The sequence below is a fragment of the Octopus sinensis genome, linkage group LG3 (assembly GCF_006345805.1).
Source record: "Octopus sinensis linkage group LG3, ASM634580v1, whole genome shotgun sequence".
In the NCBI taxonomy this organism is placed as follows: Eukaryota; Metazoa; Mollusca; class Cephalopoda; order Octopoda; family Octopodidae; genus Octopus; species Octopus sinensis.
The window spans coordinates 161,861,020-161,887,291 of NC_042999.1; the positions used below are offsets into that span (position 1 = coordinate 161,861,020).

The 26,272-nt window shown below is 38.8% G+C and overlaps 1 protein-coding gene across 1 annotated transcript in view; it reads right to left on the bottom strand.

Annotated features, from left to right (window-relative positions):
* Nucleotides 1–7,201: 7,201 nt before the first annotated feature.
* Nucleotides 7,202–26,272, bottom strand: part of LOC115209582 (zinc finger CCCH-type with G patch domain-containing protein) — a 231,482-nt gene continuing 212,411 nt past the window's right edge. Inside the window, exons 10-11 of the mRNA XM_029778020.2 lie at nt 24,355–24,437; nt 7,202–8,885 (exon numbers count right to left, since the gene is read on the bottom strand). Coding sequence (XP_029633880.1) covers nt 8,747–8,885; nt 24,355–24,437 — 222 coding nt within the window. The 3' untranslated portion in view covers nt 7,202–8,746. The remainder of the gene's footprint in view (nt 8,886–24,354; nt 24,438–26,272) is intronic.

Here is a 26,272-nt window from a genome sequence, read left to right on the forward strand (position 1 = left end):
CATGGAAAATTGGAGTGGGGTGTGATTTTTGAATGTGTTGAATGCAATTGGCGCTGTGTCTAACACAACTTTATTGTATGGTTGACAGTTGAATGAATGTAAATGTAATGGAGGTATTGTGCGTAAATGGGTACATTCCGGAAAGGGACTGCATTGGGAGACTGCAATGGGGAAGTGAACTGTTGAATTGCTGGAGTGTTGCAGAAGGTGAAGAGTTTACTTTGGATTGCTGGTGTGGCTGTAGAATAATAAACACAAAGTGAGCCTATGCAGTCACATGAGAACATGTAGTAACGAAAAAATAAGGCGTAATGGCTTACCATGTTGTTGGTGGGAGTAATTGGAGAATATGCTTTGATATCGAAGTCCATGCAGGAAACTGCTTTGTTGGTGCAGTCTTTGGGTTTGTTGGTATTATGCTGGAATGGTATCTATCTTCACCATTCACAAAGAGTAGTGGATACTGGAGTACATCGTAGAATGTAGTAATTTCTACAAAACATCTTGATAAACAACGTTCTTTGTTTTCCCTTGTAGAACAAATAGATTTTTTTGCTTCCCAATCTAGAGCAGCCAACATTTAATTGCTCGTGTGAGAAGCATGACTCTTTCAAGTGAAGTTCTGCCACAGACAGTATCTGACCCTGGGATTTATTGATAGACATTGCGAAGCTGATACGTATAAGACATTGCACTCTTCTGAATGATAAAGGAATTTATGCTCCCAATGGAATGAGAGGAATTCTGGGTATAAAAACATCTCCTTTTCCTCACTCAAAGAGAATGGTAGCCTCAATAACATGTGGCATCATTTGTTTTTACCACTAGGCATGTCCCATTGCAGAGTGTTGGTGGATCCAAATTCCTCATAACATTACTGTAGTTCCAATCTGTGGAGGCTCCAATGAATTAAGAAATTTCTGTCAGATGATTTACCACCTCTTCTGGATCTGGGATTGTAACAACAGACTTATAGATGTGAGGACTTCTAGTAAGGTACTGCAGCAGCTACTCATTAATTTTATCTACAGTGCTGTTTTTTGGAGCCAGTATTGCTCTTTCCCACAGCAAACTGAGGTTGTGATAATTTTTTGACCAATGGATGTAAGGAAGACAATCAATTTCTGAAAGTTACTTTGCAAAGAGTTACCTCCCTTCTCCATGTAACCCAGGAATGGGTATTTTCCGCTCCTAGAGGGCCTGTTACTCATTATGTGAAAAATTTAAGTGTCTAAAACTATCTTTGGAATATAAGTAATGTATGTTTCCAAGTTGGAGAAATGAGTTGTGAACTTCAGAAGTTATCCAGGTTTACTCACACACACAACCACCTCACTTATATATATATACATATATATATATATATATCATCATCATCATTTAACGTCCGCTTTCCATGCTGGCATGGGTTGGAAGATTTGACTGAGGTCTGGCGAACCAGACTCTAATCTGATCTGGCAGAGTTTCTATAGCAGGATGCCCTTCCTAACACCAACCACTCCGAGAGTGTAGTGGGTGCTTTTACGTGCCATTGGCACAAAGGCCAGCTTGTTGCTCTGCCAATGATCTCACTCATGTGGTACTCTTAGCGCTCCACTAGCAACGGATGCCAGTCACCGAATTTGATTTCGACTTCGATTTCACTTGCCTGAATAGGTCTTCGCAAGCAGAGTTTAGTGTCCAATGAAGAAAAGGCACGGATAAGTGGACTGGTTACACCCCTAGCATAGGCCACAAGGTTATGGTCACACTTGCGCTTGCCGAGTTTTCTGCAGCACAGCATATTTTCAGAGGTCCTGGTCACTAGTCATTGCCTCGATGAGGCCCAATGTTTGAAGGTCATGCTTCATCACCTCATCCCAGGTCTTCCTGTTCCACAGGTTCCCTCAACTGCTAGGATGTGGCACTTTTTCACACAGCTATCCACATCCATTCTCGCCACATGACCATACCAGCGCAGTCATCTCTCTTGCACACCACATCTGATGCTTCTTAGGTCCAACCTTTCTCTCAGGGCTCTAACACTCTGTCGAGTATGCACACTGACATTACTCATCCATCGCATGCTGGCTTCATTCCTTGCAAGCTTACACATATCCTCAGCAGTCACGGCCCATGTTTCACTGCCATGTAGCATGGTTGTTCGTACACATGCATCGTACAGTCTACCTTTTACTCTGAGCGAGAAGCCCTTTGTCACAGGCAGAAATAGGGCTCTCTGAACTTAGCCCAGGCTATTCTTATTCTAGCAGCTACACTTTCAGTGCACCCTCCCCCGCTACTGACTTGGTCACCTAGGTAACGGAAGCTATCAACTACTTCTAGTTTTTCTCCCTGGAATGTGGTGGAAGTTGGTCTCAGAGCATTTTCAGTGTTTATTGCTCCTGAGCATCTGTCACATACGAAAACTATCTTCCAGTTAGCCTTCCTGTACCTCTTTTTGCTGTACCTCTTATGTGTCCATAGCTTACACTGGGTCCATCTTATAGAATTTCTACCTACGCTTTTTCTACAGATCGAACAGGGCCATCTACCTGAAGGGATTTCTGGTTTGCCTGCCTTACTACTTATTAGGACTTTGGTTTTAGCTAGGTTGACTCTGAGGCCCTTCGATTCTAATCCTTGTTTCACCACCTGAAACTTCTCTAGTTCTGTTAGTGACTCAGCAATTAGAGCAAGGTCATCAACATATAGGAGCTCCCAGGGGCATCCTTTCTTGAATTCCTCTGTTATTGCCTGGAGGACTATGATAAATAGGAGGGGGCTGAGGACTGAACCTTGGTGGACCCCTACCTCTACCCTGAATTCTTCACTGTACTCGTTGCCAACCCTCACCTTACTGACAGTGTCCCTGTACATGGCTTGCACAGCTCTCACTAACCATTCATCTATCCCTAGTTTCCTCATTGACCACCAGACAAGGGATCGAGGGACCCTGTTGAAGGCTTTCTCCATGTCAACGAAAGCCAGGTACAGGGGCTTATCTTTGGCTAGGTATTTCTCCCGCAGCTGTCTAACCAGAAATATAGCATCAGTGGTGCTTTTCCCTGGCACGAAACCAAACTGCATCTCATCCAAATTGACTCTCTCCCTAATTAGTTGGGCTATGACCCTCTCCGTGATCTTCATTACCTGATCAAAGAGCTTGATACCTCTGTAATTATTTGTATCTAAGGCATCACCTTTTCCTTTGTAGCAGTTGACTATGGTGCTGCTACACCAGTCATTGGGTATGGCTCCCTCATGTATCACCTGGTTATTTATACTGGTGACCAGGCTAATACCGACACTGCCAGATATTTTGAGCATCTCTGCAGTAATTCCTGATGGGCCGGGGGCTTTTCCTGTCTTCATACTCTTAATTGCTTTAACTACCAAGGTACTGTCAACTCGGATAGCTGGTCCCTCTGTTGGGTCGACATTCGGCAGATATCTCTCTCTCTCTCTCTCTCTCTCTATATATATATATATATATATATATATATATATATATATATCACGTGACCGACCAGACCATCAGATGTTGTTACACATCGCTGGTAATGACACCACCCCACTGGCTAAGCGAGCAGGCCAACAGAAGAAAGAGTGGTGAAAAAGTACAGCAGGGATCACCACCCCCTGCCGGAGCCTCGTGGAGCTTTTTGGTGTTTTCGCTCAATAAACACTCACAACGCCCGTCTGGGAATCCAAACCGCGATCCTATGACCACGAGTCCGCTGCCCTAACCACTGGCCATTGCGCCTCCCATATATATATATATAATATATATATATATATATATATATATATATTATATATATATATATAAAGTGCTACATAAAGACAAAATGGTCATAGCTGGAATGCTTTTGATCATAGAGCAATTCTATCATAATTAACCTTGAGTTAAAGAAAACAACTACAACCAACCAACCTACCTACCTAGTTGTCCATATAGCCTCTTCTACATTATACTGAAAAGTTGAAAACAATTACACAGCAGCTTTTGTATCTGCTGCGTGATGAAGCCTGTATTTGTATTTTGTAACTTTTTAGAATAAATCAACCCCCTGTGATTACTTTCATAACTGGGAAGAAAAGTTTTTAATTGAAAATGTGTGATCTGTGGTGAAGGGCATAATTGTAAAGTATTTGTGTGGGTTCAGGTGATATTTGAGAAGCTGTAGTTGCTTAATCCTACCTCAAAATTGATTGAGTAGCCCCACAATCAAAGGCATTCCATTTGTGACTATTCCATCTAATTTAAGTCTCCCTTATAACAGATCCTTCCCTTAAAAAAAATGGAGTGAGTTTCGAGAGAGATTTGAGCTATTTCTGGTAAGCCAAGCTCCCATATATAGGTTTCTTCTTTGGTAGAGATGGAGTAAAGATTCCAAGAGAAGATGAGGATGTTTCTGGTTAATCATATTTTTCCTTTCTTTTTTGTTTTAAATTAATCAAGTCAACACAATTTATTGTCATTGCATTTACAACAAAAATTAGAAAGCGATAGAGAATAGATGTGATGTAGATAATGTTGTGATGTTGTAAGCTTCAGGTTATAAAATAACTTCTGTTATAGCACAGAGATGATAATACTCTAAGACGTACTCATAAACCAGGCTAGGTTCAATATAAATCATCGTGTGGTAAGTAGCTTGCTAACCAACCACATGGTTCCAAGTTCAGTCCCACTGCGTGGCATCTTGGGCAAGTGTCTTCTGCTATAGCCCTGGGCCGACCAATGCCTTGTGAGTGGATTTGGTAGACAGAAACTGAAAGAAGCCCGTCGTATATATATGTATATATATATGTGTTTGTGTGTCTGTGTTTGTTCCCCTAGCATTGCTTGACAACCGATGCTGGTGTGTTTACGTCCCCGTCACTTAGCGGTTCGGCAAAAAAGACTGATAGAATATGTACTGGGCTTACAAAAGAATAAGTCCCGGGGTCGATTTGCTCGACTAAAGGCGGTGCTGCAGCATGGCCACAGTTAAATGACTGAAACAAGTAAAAGAGTAAAAAGAGAGAGTAAAATCCATTGATGGTCTGAGTGATAGAATACCAGCGATAAAGGGTATAATAACATTTTACTAACACTACACTGTGTCTAAAACTAATTCACATAAAGCTTAACATCTTGGTCAACCTAGCTATAAATAGATACAACACAGGAGAATGATTCACTACTGTAAACAAAAGCAGAACTGCAAAACTGTTTTCTAACAAAATCTCAAATTTGGGGGAAGGGTACAATAAAATAAAGTATCAGTACTTGACTGGTACTTTATTTTATTGACTCACGAAGAATGAAAGACAAAGTTGACTTCTATGGGATTTGAATTTTGAACATAATTTGTAAATTTCTTGTGGTAGGTTCAAGTCCTGACATAGAGTGTAGTGGGTGCTTTTACATGCCACCAGCCCGAGGGCCAGATTGATGGTACTGGCAACAGCCATATCCAAATGAGACCATAACCCGTGGCCTCTACCTGGGATGTAGTCAGTCGACTTATGCATACCTTTCCTTCTTGGATACAAAACTCCACTTGTGAAGACCCGTTGAGGCAAGTGGAAATCAAATCAGAACCAAAATCGAAGTCGATCAACATCAATGGAAATTGCAGCTGTGATACCAGAGCCGGTGACACGTAAGCAAACCATCCGATCGTGGCCGTTGCCAGCGCCGCCCCGACTGGCCTCCGTGCCGGTGGCACGTAAAAAGCACCATCCGATCGTGGCCGATATGGAAGTACTACTTTAAATTCTATCATCAACAATCTTGAACACTAAACTGGAATGGTGAAAGTACAGAGGAGGAGATCAACAGGTTTCAGTGAGAATGACACATTTTAAAGTGACCATAAAAATAAAAGTAATTTAATATATTTGTTGAAAGATCTGTCACAGAAAAAAATTTAAATTATATCCTTTTCCCTATGCAATCACAACCATTTACAGCAACAACAACAACAACACATGACTGCTTTATGCTGTGCTTTTATAGACTAACCTCATTACACCACTCCTCACTAATAATGGACTTGATCTCACATTTATAAGTTCTGACATTCTGGTCTCCTGTAATGGATTAAAATTTGGCTGTTTTTATGTTGTGTGCCAGATTCTGTTTTGTAAAGTTTACGGCCAGAATTCTTCCAACTGAGAATTTCTATTCACAATTTTACAACAGAGTCAGAATTTGTTTAAATTTATTCAAATGACAGAATTTAATGTGAAATCTGAATGAGTTAAGTAGGAATTACTTGTACTACATCTATAACCCATGTACTATTAAATTTGCAGATTCAGAGCCAGGGATTAACTCAAGTTTCTGTTGTAAATGAGAGATAAATCTCCTGAATAAGAGGTTAATCTACAGCAGATAATTTTTTCCTATTTAAACTTTTGTCCTTTATTTCTAACATTCAGATGAACTGAGACATCATCATCATCATTTAGCATCTGCTTTCCATGCTAGCATTGGTTGGACGGTTCAACTGGGGTCTGGGAAGCCAGGAGGCTGCACCAGGCCCAGTCTGATCTGGCAATGTTTCTACGGTTGGATGCCCTTCCTAACGCCAACCACTCCGTGAGTATAGTGGGTGCTTTTTATGTGCCAGACGGGGCTGGCAAACGGCCACGGTCAGATGGTGCTTTTTATGTGCCACCGGCACGGGGGCCAGGCCAGGCTGGCAACAGCCACGATCGGATGGTGCTTTTTACGTGCCACTGGCACAGAGGCCCGTCGGGGCAGCGCTGGCAACGGCCACGTTCGGATATACATTAATATACATTATACATATAATATACATAGACATTAATAACCATTAGTAAGTATCAAATCCAGACATTCAGCATTTGTTCTGATCTTCAGTATAGAGGGGAATACGAAGGAGTCATGATGTGGGAAACAAGAGCAAGTGATGTACATACTGCCTAAGAGTACCATTACTTCATTGAATAGGTTCATTAGAAATCTTACCTACCTCTGGTCAATTTCCAAATGACATAAAAGGTAAAAAAAATTAACTCTTAGCCATTTGTACAGATCCAGGAGTGCATTTTCAGTGAAATGGTGTAAGTGAATAAATGAAACAAATGAATGAGAGAGAACAAACTCTGTCAAGGTGAGTGAAATTGCACCTGCCTTTGTACTACCATTTTTAAGATTCTGAGAGCAAACCTAGGTATACTGAAATAATGAAAGATTTATCAGGAAAAATTTCATATTTATTTTTATTTTAGTTATTTTTTTTTTTACATTTCTTTATGATTTAATGCTTTCGGTGAAGCAGTTATGATACAATGGAGTTATGTTAACAAAGAGACTCAATTAACATTTGTTAACGATACAAGTTGATGACATGTGTTAATAAACACATGCAAATGACATACATTAATAAACAGTATACAAAAACAAAAAGAAGCTTATTAATAAATAGTAAATATATAAAAGCATTTAACTTGGTCAAAGTATGAAATACATGTGTCCTTTTTATATATATATAAACAAATCTTTACAAACATTTTGAGTGTCACTTTCTTAAAAAAACCTTTTACTTCAATGACTCTTTCAATTAGAGTTAGAGGATTGGATGAACCTTCAAAGTAAAGCATTCAGTCAAGTCTATCTTGTAGCTAAAACTCACAAGATTGTACCTTAGCAAATCACTTTTCATATTGCAGCCACTAGCAACATCTCAATTATTCCACCCTACAGTGAAGTGGACTGGTCATTGACACAATTCAGTATCAGGATATGAACAGCTAACATGTCATCACGTGTAGCTTTTTTTGGTCATCTGAGATTTATTTGAATTGCTTCTTGGTGTTTCTGTGGCAACCTAGGTGTCTCATCCAAACAATGAATTACCCCCTCCTTTCCTCCCAGTAATTATCAAAGCAAACGAATTTATTTGAATTATTAAATGTGTCTGTTTTACAAACACAAGACAGGAATTGTTTATATGATGGTGGATGTGGTAGAGAAGAAGCTGAGCCGACAGAGCACAAGATTAGAAGCCTTTAGAAGTATTTAGTTTCATTTTCTGTTTTGTACTTCAAGAACTGCAAGGGCCAATTCAATATTTTGTAGTTCTGGAGTAGGGTTTCAATCAACTATATCCAACCCTACAATAATTAGCCAAAAAGAAACATTAAAATAATAAAATACAGCATCATCAACATCACACACATGATGACCATCATCATCATCATCATCATCAATAGCAATCACAATATCGGTTGTTCAGCATCTTTTTCTTACTTTTGTTTCATCTACAGAATTTCTTTCCTCAACTAACCAAATAAGAGTATTAAGAGAGACTTGAAATGTTTTCTTCTTATTTTCCAAAATATAACTGATATCTTTCACTACGTACGATATCACATGAGGAGTCATTTGAACTAATGCCAGTGTATTATTACTGTTCCTTTTATTAATCTCAAGGAAAACTTGACAGAGTCAATCCAGGCAGGATTTGAACTTAGAATTTAGGATAAAATTAAATAATGTTATATTATTATTTGCTAGCCCCAAAATATATGTATTTTAAAAAAAACAAAACGAAAAAGTTTTTTGAATTGAAATTCTTAAAAAAATGTGATAAAAATAAATGATTAAAAATTATATTTACTATTTTAAAAAAAGAAGTAAAAATGAAAAATATTAAGACTTGTGTTCCATATCCATAAATATTTAGTTTTGTAAAAGAACTTTCAGATAGATGTAACTGTTTCTCTTCAGAATTAAATATGGCAATCAGAATATAGTCAGTTTCTTATGAGCATGTCTCTGGTTTTTCTGCTGTCCTATAGCTTTCTCAGATGCTTTCAGCTGGCTTTTGTATGTCTCAAGGTTGCTAAGTTTTTCCTGCACTGATTTTACAACACTCTGATTCCTGTGTAAAAACATAAGCATAAATGTTAATTCATAAGATAAACAACAAATATCTATCCATGGATAAGAAAAAAAGCAACAAGAATGGATCAATATATCGGTACAATTGTTTCGTACGAAGACATCTTTAATAAGGCTACAAAAATTGCAGTAAATATAAGTGACCCGTACTCATCAGCTGAAAAAACATCTGAGATCCCCAAACATCAAAGGGGGTGATGTTACACATTCGTGAAACATCATGGAAAGTTCTATAAAAATGAGATTTAGATAACAAATTGGTTTCTAAAAGTTCTATTAGTATTGCACAGTCATATATCAGGTTTTTAAAAAATTATTTCAAAACCTCTTAGTTTTCCAGAAAGTGAAGGTGAAAGTGAGGGTGTGAGTTTATCCATATTGAAGAAAGTTTGATTCCTGGAGATCTGATGAGAGGTACCGTACTCACATGGACATGTATATTAAATAGTCAAATACTGGAACTTTGATGATTAAATATTTCCATAAGTGGCTATCATAAACCATTATGAACTCTTTTCTAAGAGGATCTGGTATCACATTAGAGTCAATATCTTGACAGATACAAGTATGCAGGATATGTATTCTGTTTAATATCACATGGTCAATTTGAGTTGGAGGTTCAATCATTTTGAGCATTTTCCTTTACTCTTTTACTCTTTTACTTGTTTCAGTCATTTGACTGCGGCCATACTGGAGCACCGCCTTTAATCGAGCAACTCGACCCCAGGACTTATTCTTTTGTAAGCCCAGTACTTATTCAATCGGTCTCTTTTGCCGAACTGCTAAGTAACGGGGACGTAAACACACCAGCATCGGTTGTCAAGCAATGCTAGGGGGACAAACACAGACACACAAACACATGTATATATATATACGACAGGCTTCTTTCAGTTTCCGTCTATCAAATCCACTCACAAGGCTTTGGTCTGCCCGAGGCCATAGAAGACACTTGCCCAAGGTGCCACGCAGTAGGTCTGAACCCGGAACCATGTGGTTGGTAAACAAGCTACTTACCACACAGCCACTCCTGCGCCTTTGTATAAGTTATTTATACATATGCTTCCCTGATAACACCTAATCAAGAGGGTATGTTTAAGACAGATTCACTGCATTGTTGAAACAGATATTAAAATGAAAATGGTGCTAGCAGTGATAAAAAGTGGTAGTAATTACAGAAATTTACAACCCTTATATTTTAAGTCTTGCAGAACTTGTGAATCAGCAAATGGTCTTAGAAAATACATTTTATCAACTATAAGCACTTGGTCTCCACCCCTGCCAATATTATTTAACAACAAAAGAATATTCTTTTCTACTCTGATGACCTTGCTCTAATTACTGAGTCACTAGCAGAACTGGAGGAGAAGTTTCAGGTGTGGAAGCAAGGATTAGAATCGAAGGGCCTTAGAGTCAACCTAGCTAAAACCAAAGTCCTAATAAGTAGGAAGGCAGGCAAACCACAAATCCCTTCAAGTAGATGACTCTGCTTGATCTGTAGAAAAGGCGTAGGTAGAAACTCCATAAGATGTACCCAGTGTAAGCTATGGACACATAAGAGGTGCAGCAATATGAAAGGAAGGCTAACTGGAAGATAGTTTTTGTGTGGGGCAAATGCTCAGGAGCAATAAACACTGAAAATGTGCAGAGAACAGCTTCCGTCACATTCCAGAGGGTAAAACTACAAGTAGTTGATAGCTTCTATTACCTAGGTGACCAAGTCAGTAGCGGGGGTGTATGCTCAGAAAGTGTAGCTGTGAGAATAAGAATAGTGTAGGCAATGTTCAAAGAGCTCCTACCTATGCTGGTGACAAAGGGCCTCTTGTTCAGAGTGAGAGGTAGACTGCATGACGCATGTGTGTGAGCAGCCATGCTACATGGCAGAGAAACATGGGCCATGATTGCCGAGGACATGCGTAAGCTTGCAAGGAATGACGCCAGTATGCTCTGATGGATGTGTAATGTCAGTGTGCATACACGAGAGTGTAAGCACTCTGAGAAAAAAGTTGGATTTAAGAAGCATCAGATGTGGTGTGCAAGAAAGCTATGCTGGTATGGTCATGTGTTGTGAACAGATGAGGACAGCTGTGTGAAAGTGTCACACCCTAGCATTTGAGGGAACCTGTGGAAGAAGTAGACCCAGGAAGACCTGGGATGAAGGGTTGAAGCACGGCCTTCGGACATTGGGTCTCACCAAGGCAATGACAAGTGACTGAGACCTTTGGAGATGTGCTGTGCTTGAGAAGACCTGGCAAGCCAAGTGAGACCATAACCGTGGCCTATGCCAGTGCTGTATAACTAGCCTATTTAAGAGTACCTTTCAATCATTGGACAATAAACTACGTTTACGAAGTCCTGTTGAGGCAAGTAAAATCATTGTCATACTCAATGACAGTACTGCCTGATTGGCACCTGTTCCAGTGGATTGTTAAAAGCACCATTTGAGCATGGTCATTGACAGGGCCACTGACTGGCTCCCATGCTGGTGGCACATAAAAAGCACCATTCGAGTGTGGTCATTGCCAGTTCCGCTGGACTGACTCCTGTGCAGGTGGCACGTATAAAGCACCATTTGAGCATGGCCGATGCCAGTACCGCCTAACTGGCCCTCGTGCCAGTGACATGTAAAAGCACCCACTACACTCTTGGATTGGTCGGTATCATGAAGGGCATCCAGCTGTAGAAACTTTGCCATATCAGACAAGCTGGTGCAGCCTTCTGCCTTGCCATCCCTCAGTCGAACTGTCCAACCCATGCCAGCATGGAAAGCAGATGTTAAACAATGATGATGATGATGATGACTCTAGGTACAAGGCCCAAAATTTTTTATTGAACCTGAGAGGATGAGAGGCAAAGTGAACCTCAGTGGAATTTGAACTCAGAATGTAAAGACAGGTGAAATACCACTAAGCATTTCGCCCGGCGTGCTAATGTTTCTGCCAGCTTGTTGCCTTAACAACAAAAGAACATTATTAACGAGCTACATGAATATGAAAAATGTAGCAGTTTTGACTTACTACTCTACTTGTTTTTGACCTCCTCCTCTCACTTCTTTTTCACCACCATCATCATCATGTTTTTATTCATTTACGAGGAACCAACAAACGTGATTACAATAGTCAAACAGTAATAATAATAACAACAAACCTTTTTAATGTATCCCCATTTATGTGAAACCACTTATTCAAGTTCAAGTCATTGATGCAATTTTATACGAATTGCTAATACACACACATAATAAGGGTGAAAAATTGAATATTAATTTGATTAATATGAATTGAAAACCAGTGGTGTAGCATATAAGACAATAGCGGATCTTCCTCTAGCAAAAAGGATGACCAGTATTAATTGCTCATCCCTTTTATATAAATACTTTCACTTTAATTGTTGCACACTTTCAAAGAGAAAGGAGGAGAAAGTGTAGTGGTAATGGTAGGAGTGAAGCACTTGAAATGAAAGAGGGAAATCGTAAAATATTGAGTTTTCTCGAATTTTTGCTTAATTGGGGGTGAAATTGAAAAAACTTTACATGCCATGACCCAATGGAATCTACTTGGAAAAATGATAGGTAAATTCCAATTGAAGAAATTCTATATTGTACAATTGTATAAAAAACGAACGGTTTGGGAGGCAGAGAAAATCTGCCTTTTATCATAAGAGATCATCGTCTTCTTTCCCATCAATCTTTTCTTTTTCATCATTTTTAATCATCATCATTAATGTTGTTATCATAACTTTGTCTTTTCAATCATTTTCTTCTTCTGTTTCTCCCTCTTGACTTAATCAATTTGCATGTTATACGTTTTAGGTCTTAACAAAAAGGTAGGAAAAGCATGACTGTGAATTAAGATTAATGTTACATATAATTTTAGGTGTAGGTAATGCCCATAAAATGCAGCTTGTGACAACACTAACAGTGAGAAACTTCCTGTGCCAATTGTCTTCAGTCTCTTCCAGTGGGTTGCTAATGGAGACATGAAGTGGAGAAAATAAAAAGAGGATGAAAATTATGATTCAGTAATAACTGATAAAACAAATTTGATAAATGTTACATAATAGGCGCAGGAATGGCTGTGTGGTAAGTAGCTTGCTAACCAACCACATGGTTCCGGGTTCAGTCCCACTGCGTGGCATCTTGGGCAAGTGTCTTCTGCTATAGCCCCGGGCCGACCAATGCCTTGTGAGTGGATTTGGTAGACGGAAACTGAAAGAAGCCTGTCGTATATATGTATATATATATATATATATGTGTGTGTGTGTGTGTGTGTTTGTGTGTCTGTGTTTGTCCCCCTAGCATTGCTTGACAACCGATGCTGGTGTGTTTATGTCCCCGTCACTTAGCGGTTCAGCAAAAGAGACCGATAGAATAAGTACTGGGCTTACAAAGAATAAGTCCCGGGGTCGATTTGCTCGACTAAAGGTGGTGCTCCAGCATGGCCGCAGTCAAATGACTGAAACAAGTAAAAGAGTATAATAATTGTTGTTAATTTAAAAGATGCTGTGTGTGCATGACAAACGTTATAAATTTGATAAATAATGTGAATTTGACAGAATCAGACTGTTTTAATAAACGTTGTGTGTTTGATAAAAGTTCTCTTCAGATGTTCATATACAATCTATCTCCAAATGAAAAGTATGAGAAACATGTTTAACCCTTTAGTGTTTAAACCGGCCATATCAGGCCAAAATTGTTTTCCTGTTTTATGCTCAAACCAGCCAGCTCTGACCTCTCACACCTACCCTACAAAGTCATTCTAAAAATAAACAGGGACATCATCAATATCCCAGAGTTACAAGATGCTGTACAATTAATTTTAAATAATGTGATTAAACAGGTTTTACATTTGACAGAGTAATCTGATTGCTAAAGGGTTAAACTATTTTAAAAAGCAAATACTAAAATTGTCACATTTTCATCTCATTTGCATTTCTATTTTTCTTTTCCTTACCCACCCACACCATCACTAGCCAAGAATCTTCCAAGCACAGGTAAAATATGTAGGAGGAGTAGGAGGAGAGAAAGAGACATTGGGGTTGAATCCTCTGATAACGATCCTATAATAAGCATCTAGCCTGAGGCCACAAATAATAGAATGAGGTTTAAGGTATGTGCAGGTGGCAAAGGGGTGAGAGAGACTTTGGCAAAAAAAAAAAAAACAGGAAATAGTTCATAAGAGGGGAGGTAATTAAAAGTGTCATGTCTCCCTAATTAGATAGGAGAGAAATTATTCCTCTTTACTATCTTTTCATTGTCTGAGCAACACTTTTCTAGATAACACATGCATAGAGTTCAGAAAATTAATCACTAGGCTTGCTGATATATCAATGGTGTGAATGGTCAAGTGTGGTCAAATGATTGAGGGCAGATGGGCGAGAATGTTTAGGTTTTCCAGGATATGGTGAGGAATGCTTCTTATTCATTTGCTGGCAAGGAACATGCATGTCATTACTGGCTAATCTTTCAGCACACTACGTAATACTCCACCATACAACACCACAATAAGCTGCAACACCACACTCCCTATCTAGTAATAATTAAAAACATGTCACATGCAGACTCATAACAGGATATAGGAGAAGTTGTGTAATTACTTTTACCAAAACATATAGATAAGGACACCTGAGGCAAGCTAGGAAATGACTGCAAGTTAAAATTACCTGTTTACTTAAAAAGGATTTGTCATAGGTTTAAATTTGTATCAGCACTACGCAATATTACCTTTAAGAAGTTGAAATTAGTCAACATGTATGTATGTGTGGATACATATATGTGTGAGTGTGTGTATGTATCTGTGCATCAATAAATATGTATGCATGTGTGTTATGTATGTTTATACAAATATATATGTTTGTGTGTGTTCTCAGTACCCACTTATTTATCATAGTCCTCCAGGCCACAAAAGAGTAATTTAAGACAGGTTGCCCTTAGGAGGTTCTCTATACTATAATCACTGCCAGAACTAGGGAGAAATTTCAAGTGTGAAAGCCATGCCTGGAAGCAAAGAGCCTTAGAGTTAATTTGGCAAAGATCAAAGTCCCTAGTAAGTAGGAAAACAGACAAATCACTGATCCCTTTAGGGAGATTGCTCTGCTTGATATGTGTGTATGTAGGAACTCCATATGGTGTACCCAGTGCAAGTCATGGACATATAAGAGGTGCAACAAGTATCACAGAAAGGTTAAAAGAGGCAGTAGTCTTTGTGTGTAGCAGGTGAACAGGTATGCAGGTGTACAGGTGTGCAGGTGCATTAAACACTAGGAATGTACAGAAAATGGACTCCTTCAATTGTTGGGGAGGAAGGAATCCTTAGAAGTAGTAGACAGTTTAGGCGCAGGAGTGGCTGTGTGGTAAGTAGCTTGCTAACCAACCACATGGTTCCGGGTTCAGTCCCACTGTGTGGCATCTTGGGCAAGTGTCTTCTGCTATAGCCCCGGGCCGACCAATGCCTTGTGAGTGGATTTGATAGACGGAAACTGAAAGAAGCCCGTCGTATATATGTATATATATTTATATGTATGTGTGTGTGTGTGTATGTGTCTGTGTTTGTCCCCCTAGCATTGCTTGACAACTGATGCTGGTGTGTTTATGTCCCTGTTACTTAGCGGTTCGGCAAAAGAGACCGATAGAATAAGTACTGGGCTTACAAAGAATAAGTCCCGGGGTCGATTTGCTCGACTAAAGGCAGTGCTCCAGCATGGCCGCAGTCAAATGACTGAAACAAGTAAAAGAGTAAAAGAGAGAGAAAGAGTTTCCATTACTTAGACAACCAAGTTAGCAGTGGAGGAGTTAATTCTGAAAGCACAGTTGCTAGAATAAGAATAAGCTAGGCAAAGTTCAGGGAGCTAGTGCCTTTGTTTGTAACAAAAGGCCTCTCTCTCTGAGTGAAAGGAAGATTGTATAATGCCTATGTACAAACAGTTATGCTACACAGCAGTGAGACATGGGCTGTGACCAATGAGGATACGTGAAGGCTTGAAAGAAATGAAGTCAGCATGCTCCACTGGATGGGTAATGTCAGTGTACATGTACAACAAAGAGTAAGTGATTAGAGAGAAAAATGGGGTATACAAGGAATCAGAAGTAGTGTGCAAGATAGAAGACCCAGCTGGTACGGTCATGTGATGTGTATGGGTGAGGAAAGGTGCACCAAGAAGTACTGATCTCTGACTACGGACGAGACAGGTGAAAGAGTAGACCCAAGATTTAGGACAAACTGGTGAGAAAACATCTTCAGATGTTGGGCCTCACAGAGGAGATGACAAGGAACTGAGATTGCTAGCAGTTTGCTGTAGTTGAGGAGACATGTCAAGCTAAGTAAAATCATGGTCATCCATCCATACAAGCATATCTTCTACATCCTTATATCAGCTGAAACATTCTACACTTGTGAGCTGATAGATGCTGGAGCCGTGTAAGATCACTCATATTGATGCTATATAAAAGCACTTGTGCCAACATCACATTAAAGCATCTGTAAAGTGTTACATTAAAAACTCTGTAAAGTAGTTGGCATTAGAAAGAGCATCCAGCCATAGAAACCATGCCAAAACAGATAAATGGAGCCCAGGTTGCTCTCCAGTTGCCCACTTCCTGGCAAACCATCCAACCCATGTCAACATGGAGAGCAGACATTAAATGATGATGATGGAGATATATATATATATTCATGTCATCACCATCATTTAACATCTATGTGCCATAGTGTTACGATATGTTTATGCACACACACATACGATTATTGCTTTTTAATCTCAACTTCTATTTCTGTAAAGAATAGTTCCCAACATGACTAAAACCACTTTCATCATTGTTTCATATCTGTATACACACACACACACACACACACACACACACACACACACACACACACACACACACACACACACACATTCACAGGTATGCATACAAAATCACTGTTTTTTAATGTTTATCTTGCATGCTACCATGAGCTGGATGGTTCCACAAGATCCAACAAGCTGCAGGACAGCATCAAACCCCAAGACCTGCTTTGGCATAGATTCTACAGCTGGATGTCCCCCCACTAGTGCCAACCACTTACAGAGTGTACAGGATGCTTTTTCATGGTACCAACACTAATGAGGTCATCTATTAGTGGGGAGGCGGGGTATAAAAGAGAGGGAGTTGGCTTTATGCCAAGTGAAGACAGACAAACATGATATAAGAGAGAGAAACAGATACATTGCTTTAGAGGAGATATATGGCTGTGCTTGCTGGAAGGAGAGGAAATGCTGGTGGTGATAAGGTTTCAAGGTGTACCTGCAAAGTGTAAGAAGATGACTTTAAGAAGAGAATAGAGACAGAGGATCAAAGAGTTTGTGAGAGTGTGAAAGAAGATTGACAGGTGCTAAAATATGAAGATAAAGGTGAATGTAGTGAATGGTGAACAAAGGTGGAAAAAATGAGAAGGTTAAGGGAACAGTGTAGAAAGAAGCTGAGGGTCCAATTACTAGAGCAAGGAGTAGCAGCTTAGAAGAAGAGAAAATATGAAAGAAAGAGAATGTAATGAGTATTTACAAGAGATGAGAGAAAGAGCTTACTCTTTTACTCTTTTACTTGTTTCAGTCACTTGACTGCGGCCATGCTGGAGCACTGCCTTTAGTCGAGCAAATCAACCTCGGGACTTATTCTTTGTAAGCCCAGTACTTATTCTATCGGTCTCTTTTGCCTAACCGCTAAGTGATGGGGACGTAAACACACCAGCATCGGTTGTCAAGCAATGCTAGGGGGACAAACACAAACACACACATACATATATATATATATATATATATATACACATATATACGACAGGCTTCTTTCAGTTTCCGTCTACCAAATCCACTCACAAGGCATTGGTCGGCCCGGGGCTATAGCAGAAGACACTTGCCCAAGATGCCACGCAGTGGGACTGAACCCGGAACCATGTGGTTGGTTAGCAAGCTACTTACCACACAGCCACTCCTGCGCCTATAATATAGAATAAAAAATAAAAATGAACAAGGACATCAAGAAACCTGGAGACATACAGTTGACTGTTACAACATTTGTAGCATGAATATTGTATGTAACCATCGTGAAGCTCTTAGATTTATAAATGAACTTCTGAATTCTTGCCAGAATGGAAAAGTTATGATTCCTCAACTACAGCCTTAATCAGGACTGAGAAGACTTTTTTTTAAAGGAAAATAATGCAGAATCAGTCACTTTCTGTAAAAATATTGGTTTCAAATTTTGGCACAAGGCCAGCAGTTTTGGGGAGAGCAGGTAGGTCAATGACATCAACTCCAGGGTTCATCTGGTACTTGTTTTATCAAACCTGGAAGGATGATAGGCAAAGTCAACCCCAGAAGAATTTGAACTTACAACATAAAGGCAGACGAAATACTGCTAAGTATTTTGTGTGGCTAGTTCATCACCTTCTTTCAGTAAAAATATTAAGAACTATAATTGCGTCTTTTCTTTTGCTTCCTTTGGAGTAAATTTAAGTACCCACGAAAGACAGGGTCCTCATTGTTTCATAGCTCATGGACAAATTTCCATACATTTATAACTCAACTGGCCTCCGTGCTGGTGGCACGTAACAAACACCATCCAATCGTGGCTGTGCCAGCCTCACCTGGCCTCCATGCCGGTGGCACGTAAAAAACACCATCCGAGCGTGGCCGTTCGCCAGCTTCATCTGGCACCTGTGTCCGTGGCACATAAAAAAAACACCATCCAAGCGTGGCCGTTCACCAGCCTTGTCTGGCACCTGTGTCGGTGGCACATAAAAAGCACCCACTACACTCACGGAGTGGTTGGCGTTAGGAAGAGCATCCAGCTGTAGAAACACTGCCAGATCAGACTGGAGCCGGGTGCAGCCTTCGGGCTTCCCAGACCCCAGTTGAACCGTCCAACCCATGCTAGCATGGAAAGCGGACACTAAATGATGATGATGATGATGATGATCTTGAAATCAAAACTCACAATACAATATGGTCAGTTAGACGTAATAGATGCTAATGAAGCATTGCAACCTGGGATGGAAGTTGAAGACTGTTTACTTCTTGACATAAAGTGGAAAATAATTACAATTTACAAAGTATAAGAAGTAAGAACATGACTTCTATAGATGTTCTCTGCCGAAAATGCAACTTCACTGCTGTCTATTTGGACTTTTACATCATCTGAAGAAGCAGATACTTCAGAAAAATACACAATTCTATCTTACAATTTTCAAAAAAACTGTAGAATTTCCATGGCTACTACTACTGCAATTGATCTGTCTTTAAACATGTTTGTTTCGTTTCAAGTTGTTCTATCAATGATTGAAGACTCGTGGAACAATTTTACCGAATTTTTTTAGAACTCGTTTATGCAAAGTATATCTATATGTGTGATATTATTGTGTGTGTGTGTGTGTGTGTGTGTGTGTGTGTGTGTGTGTGGGTATAATTCTCGTAAATGGTTGATTAGATATAAATAAATTCACTGACTGTTTTTGTTTATTGTTTTTTTTATATATATATACAGTTTATGATTGTGTGTGTGAGAGAGAGAGTAAGAGAGGGAGAGAGAGAGAGGGAGAGAGAGAGAGAGAAAGAGAGTGAGGGGGAGAGAGAGGGAGAGAGAGAGGAGAGAGAGAGAGAGAGAGAGAGAGAGAATAAAATCACACATACATATGTAATATGTAAATATACATAAAACACAAGTTTGGATTTACCCATTGTATTCTTACTGGTGCTGCAGTTGGCCAATCTTCTGCCATTCACACAACACTGGGAAAAAATTTTTTTCCCTTTGTGCTTAATGTTGAATTGTGTGTTGATGTTTGTGTGTATACTGGTCTGTGTGTAAGTCTCTCACAATAACCACAATAGATGTTTGCTAAGGTTGCACATAATGAAATTACTAACAAATGATTATTATTTTTATTGTTGTTGTCATTTTTATTTTTACTATCAGTTCTGGTATTATAATTATTATTACAATCACCATTATTATTATCATTATTATTATTATTATTATTATTACTATTATTATTATTATTATTATTATATTATTATCATCATCATCATCATCATCATCATCATTATTATTATTATTATTACAATCACCATTATTATTATTATTATCATTATTATTATTATTATTATTACTATTATTATCATCATCATCATCATCATCATCATTATTATTATTATTATTATTATTATTACAATCACCATCATTATTATTATTTTTATTATTATTATTATTATTATTATTGCTTTGTGCCTATGTTAGAAATCAGCAGTGGTGGTGGTGGTGGTGGTGGTGGTGGTGGGAACTAGTAATAATATCGGTATTATTATAACCTGTTGCTGCCACCCACCACCACCTTTGTTTTGTTCCACAACTTACTTCTTGTTGTACAAGAACCAATTTCTAATTCCTGGGGAACCATTGTTGTGTAAATATTTGTAAGAGCCTATTTATCTCATATATACCTGTGTGAATGTGTGTGCATGTGTATATTTCTATTTATACATAACATATCACACACACACCACACACACACACACACACAACATGTATGTAAATATGAAAAGTTCCTCAAGTCAATATCTTTGTCTGCAAGCAGCTTTCTCTCTCTCTTTCTCTCTCTCTCTCTCTCTCTCCACACACACACACACATATATACATGCTTTGTGTATGCTGTTTCTTGTTCTTGAATTGTAACTACAAGAAGTGGTTCTAAAGAACTTAACAGGTCCTGAAGTTTTAACCATGATGAAGTACGTGTAATGATAGTACAAAGTGCACATAATCTCTGAATATATATAAATGAATGAATGTTTGGTTCAACTCTTTTGCTAATCAATTGAAAGGGTTAATATTACAGGATTGTTATTTTGCAAAATTTGCTTTGACAAATTTTCTTTAAAATCAGAAACTCAGAATAATGACAAGTTCTTTGTCACAGCCTTAGGTTAAAAGAAGCATATTTGTGTCATATTTGTTTGTATGTACCTTGTATCATAGACATACACAATCACGTGATTTCCATATTGTTGATACTTCAGTATGAATAATGAATACTTTTACAGCCTACACTGGTAAAGTTGAAAGTTTACTTTCACATTCGCTTTTTGTTTCATTTATGGGACAGAACCCTTTTTTAGTGTATTTTATGTAGAAATTATAATAAATTTGACCAAACACTGCAATATTAAAGAAAAGTCAATGCATGTTATATATATGAATGTTTATTACAAACAAATAAACACAATTTTGTGCGTGTGAACTTGTCTCTTGACAGAGCTACAGTACTGAGATCAAGCAAAGGCAAGATTGGGTGGCTAGCATCTAGAATATTATTAGATGCTCACAGATCTCAATGTCAGCAATGTGGTCCGTGGTATGTAAAGCCTTGCATTTTGTAAAGGGTTAGTGGTGGGCAAGAACAATGATAATCTCAAAGTGAGTTTAGGTATTGACAAAACCAACTGAACATTCTATTCAAGAAGATTTTCAACTTGGGTACTAAAAACAAATTCCAGAAATCCTTAGCCTGTCAGAACTACACAGGAAAGAGTGGGGATCATTGCAAATCTGAGAAGCTCTAACAGCATGGAAGTGCTGCCAGCCAAGCCTGTCTGAGATACGTGCAAAATAATGAAACCAGTCTGTATACATTCATTCAATGTCCAATCACAATTGACGAAGTAAAGTTATGTAGAACGGCTGTTGTTGCATATAGAACAAATCCAGATCTTTCTCTCTCCCCTCTCTTTCTCCCTCTCTCTCTCTTTCCCTCTCCTCTCTTCCTTCTCTTTCTACCCTCTCTCTCTCTCTCTCTTTCCTCTCCTCTTTTCCTTCTCTTTCTACCCTCTCTCTCTCTCTCTTTCCTCTCCTCTCTTCCTTCTCTTTCTACCCCTCTCTCTCTCTCTCTTTCCTCTCCTCTCTTCCTTCTCTTTCTACCCTCTCTCTCTCTTTCCTCTCCTCTCTTCCTTCTCTTTCTACCCTCTCTCTCTCCCTTCTCTTTCTACCCTCTCTCTCTCTTTCCTCTCCTCTCTTCCTTCTCTTTCTCCCTCTCTCCCTTCTCTTTCTACCCTCTCTCTCTCTCTCTCTTTCCTCTCCTCTCTTCCTTCTCTTTCTACCCTCTCTCTCTCTCTTTCCTCTCCTCTCTTCCTTCTCTTTCTACCCTCTCTCTCTCTTTCCTCTCTCTCTCTTCCTTCTCTTTCTCCCTCTCTCTCTCTCTCTCCTCTCTCTCTCCTTCTCTTTCTCCCTCTCTCTCTCTCTTTCCTCTCCTCTCTTCTCTCTTTCTACCCTCTCTTTCTCCCTCTCTCCCTTCTCTTTCTACCCTCTCTCTCTCCTTCTCTTTCTACTCTCTCTCTCTCTCTTCCTTCTCTTCTCTTTCTACCCTCTCTCTCTCTCTTTCCTCTCCTCTCTTTCCTCTCCTCTCTCTCTCTCTTCCTTCTCTTTCTACCCTCTCTCTCTCTCTTTCCTCTCGTCTCTTCCTTCTCTTTCTACCCTCTCTCTCTCTCTTTCCTCTCGTCTCTTCCTTCTCTTTCTACCCTCTCTCTCTCTCTTTCCTCTCCTCTCCCCCTTCTCTTTCTACCCTCCCCTCTCTCTCTCTTTCTTTCTCTCTCTTTCCTACATGTATCTTAACTATAATTCTAGCAGTGAGCATTTGACAATCCCCATTCAAATACTGACTTCGTAAATATGATGGTAGTGAGACATGGTCACTGAATGCAGAGAATGCGCAAAGGTTGGAGAGAAATGAAGCCATCAAGCACCTCTTGATGTATAATGTTAATGGTACATGAGCCAAGAGATGAATTGGATGTAAAAAGAATCAGAAATAGTGTGCAAGAGAGATGACAGTGTTGTTATGGACATATAATATACTAGCAGTATCGCCCGGCGTTGCTCGGGTTTGTAAGGGAAATAACTATATAAGCATTTTTAGAGATGTAAAGTATAATAGCCATCTCAATATGGCTAACCACAAAGGGGGGGGTGTTACTGTAGCTTTTTACGTTCTGAGATTTAATAATAAATTTTTAGAGAGTTACTTCCCTTATATATGCCAAAAATGCATTAAAAATGGGAAAAATTATGTTAAATTTTTTTTTTTAAATCGTAGACTCATCATAGACGCGCGCTAATACCCAGAAGGGCTCGATATGAATCACGACTATAAGATACCCGGTTTTGGTTAAACTGCACCGCAAAATGTGGGAGTAGTTAGGGATCTAAATCGTAGGAGACAGACAGCACACAACCTCACTTTTATATATAAAGATATGGATGGCTACAGCAAGATAAAGAAATACCAGAAAATCTAAGTTGGAAAGAAACTATGGAAGCAGAAAACCAAAGAAGACATGGGTAGAAGTGGAGAAAGCTGACTTCAAGATGTTGGATCTCTCAGAAGAATAACAGAGAAAGGCAAGAAATAGTGAAACACTACATGCAAGCATGGAACTGAAAGCATAAAAAGTTGATGATGATGATGGTGATGAACAGAGATTACCAATTTTACTTTCTCACTAAATGTAGAAAGCCTTATGTGTGCGTGTGTGGGTGGGTGGGTGGGCGGGGTGCACGCACACAAATATGCATGTGTGTGCACACACATGCATGTGTACATAAGACTTTTTTTTTATTGATCCTGCAGTATGACAGAATCTATAAACAAAAAAAAGTGAGAAAAGTTTCAAAGAGAGACAGGAAACACTTATCCATCTGCTATATTTTAAAGGAAAATTACGAATCCATAGCACTGTGGAAGACACTTAGTTCTTATAGCAACATGACTCCAACAATATTACAAAATAAATATTGAAAACAAGTTGGAGCGGGGATCCATCAACACATTTTTGGAGACCGACTCATTTCCAACGTTTTATTGGTATTCACTACATATTAACATAACTATAAAAAGCTTACATATCTCCAGTATCATACACGCAATGCATAAACATATCTTTATATATAAAAGTGAGGTTGTGTGCTGTCTGTCTCCTACGATTTAGATTCCTAACTACTCCCACATTTTGCGGTGCAGTTTAACCAAAGCGGGTATCTTATAGTCGTGATTCATATCGAGCCCTTCTGGGTATTAGCGCGCGTCTACGATGAGTCTACGATTTAAAAAATAATTTAACCATCATTTTTTTTCCATTTTAATGCATTTTTTTTTTTCTTCGCTATTATATAGGGAAGTAACTCTCTAAAAATGTCTACGATGAGTCAACGATTTTTAAAGAAATTTACCATCATTTTTTTTTCCATTTTAATGCATTTTTTTGCTATTTTTTGGCTATAACTCTCTAAAAATGCTTATATAGTTATTTCCCTTACAAACCCGAGCAATGCCGGGCGATACTGCTAGTTAGTAAAAAAAAAAAGTCCCATATCTTAAAATTAATAAATTTCAATGTAACAATTACTAAACAGATTTAGGTGAGTAAATGCTTACCGGTCTTCATTTCTTGAAATGGATTGACGCAGCTTTGTTATCTCTCGGTCAACCCTTCGTAGTTCTCCTTCAGTTTTCATAAGCTGTGTGAGGTAAAAAAAAAAAAAAAAAAAAGGTTTCAGGGAGTGAGTGATGGTAATGATTTCTTTTGTAGTAGAACTGTTTTTAAATGGAAAGTCACCATGATTGCATTTTGACCAGTATATTACTGATACACACACCACAAATGTATAAAAGATTTTTTTTTTGAAGCACTCTGTCGGTTACAACGACGAGGGTTCCGGTTGATCCGAATCAACGGAACAGCCTGCTCGTGAAATTAACGTGTAAGTGGCTGAGCACTCCACAGACACGTGTACCCTTAACGTAGTTCTCGGGGATATTCAGCGTGACACAGAGAGTGACAAGGCCGGCCCCTTGAAATACAGTTACAACAGAAACAGGAAGTAAGAGTGAGAGAAAGTTGTGGTGAAAGAGTACAGCAGGGATCACCACCATCCCTGCCGGAGCCTCGTGGAGCTTTAGGTGTTTTTGCTCAATAAACACTCACAACGCCCGGTCTGGGAATCGAAACCGCGATCCTATGACCGCGAGTACGCTGCCCTAACCACTGGGCCATTCCGCCTCCACGTATAAAAGATTATTAAATAACACACAAGATAAATTGCTGAGCTCAAGAATGAATAAGGGTAGTATAAAATAATTCTTGATTTATTGAAACTATGTCTGTTTCTAGAGAGGATAGATTAGTTGCTTGCTACAAACTCCAAATGAGAAGGGTAGATAATCACAAGAATAAAGAATTTTCCAAAATAGACATGACATTGCTTACCCAGGCTATAAATGAATTCTACTCTTTTGTTGTATACATCTAAGAGTCTTGTTTTCTAAAGATAAAGTAGGATAACTGCTGTGCTGATGAGACTTCTTGAGGCAGAAATACATCAATAGCCCCTCTTGTTTTCAAGACAAGCAGACTGTGTTTTCCTTAATAGCATCAATTTAAGAGAATTCTTGATTCTTGAGGTTATCTCATCTAAAGTTGGTACCAAAGAAAGTTTCAATAAATCAAGAATTTATTTTATATGCCCTCATTCATCTTTGAGCTCAGTTTCATTTCATTTGTGTATATATACATTTCATTTGTGTATATATACACAGAGAGACATATTATACACACATATTCATGAGCATACAAATACACACACACACACACACACACCACACACACATACTTATATGTTGAAATTTTGCAGAGTCATTAGAACAGAGGATAGAATGCCTTGCAGTATTTAATCTGAATCTCAATATACTGAGTTCAAATTGCACTGAGGTCAACTTTAACTTCCAGTCCTTCAAGGTTGATAAATAAGATATGAGTCCAGCATAATGATTAATTCTTCTCTTTCAGTAAGAAATCACCTGTAGTCGGATGTGAAGGTGGGGAGGGCATGCTAGGTTTAAAATGCCTGAGATACACTACATCTCATGACACAATGGCCTATGATTCCATTGAAGACCTAAAGTAATGCACACACACACACACACTCTCTCTCTCTCTCTCTCTCTCTCTTTTAGCAACAAATGAGAGAAGAAATATTGGTTTCAAATTTTAGCACAAGACCAGCTATTTCAGGGGATAGAATAAGTCGATTATATAAACTCCAGTGCTCAACTGGTACTTATATCAACCTCAAAAGGATGAAAGGCAAAGTTGACTTCAGTGGAATCTGAACTCAGAACGTAACTACAGATGAAATGGTGTTAAACATTTTGCCCAGCATGCTAACAATTCTACCAGCTTGCCACCCGAACAAGAGAAGAGATATTAAATTCAAAAGCAGAGTGCAATAGTTTATTTGGGGCTCATCTGGAGCTAGTCTGGAGTTTCTCTGATGTATAGTAACATGAACTGTTG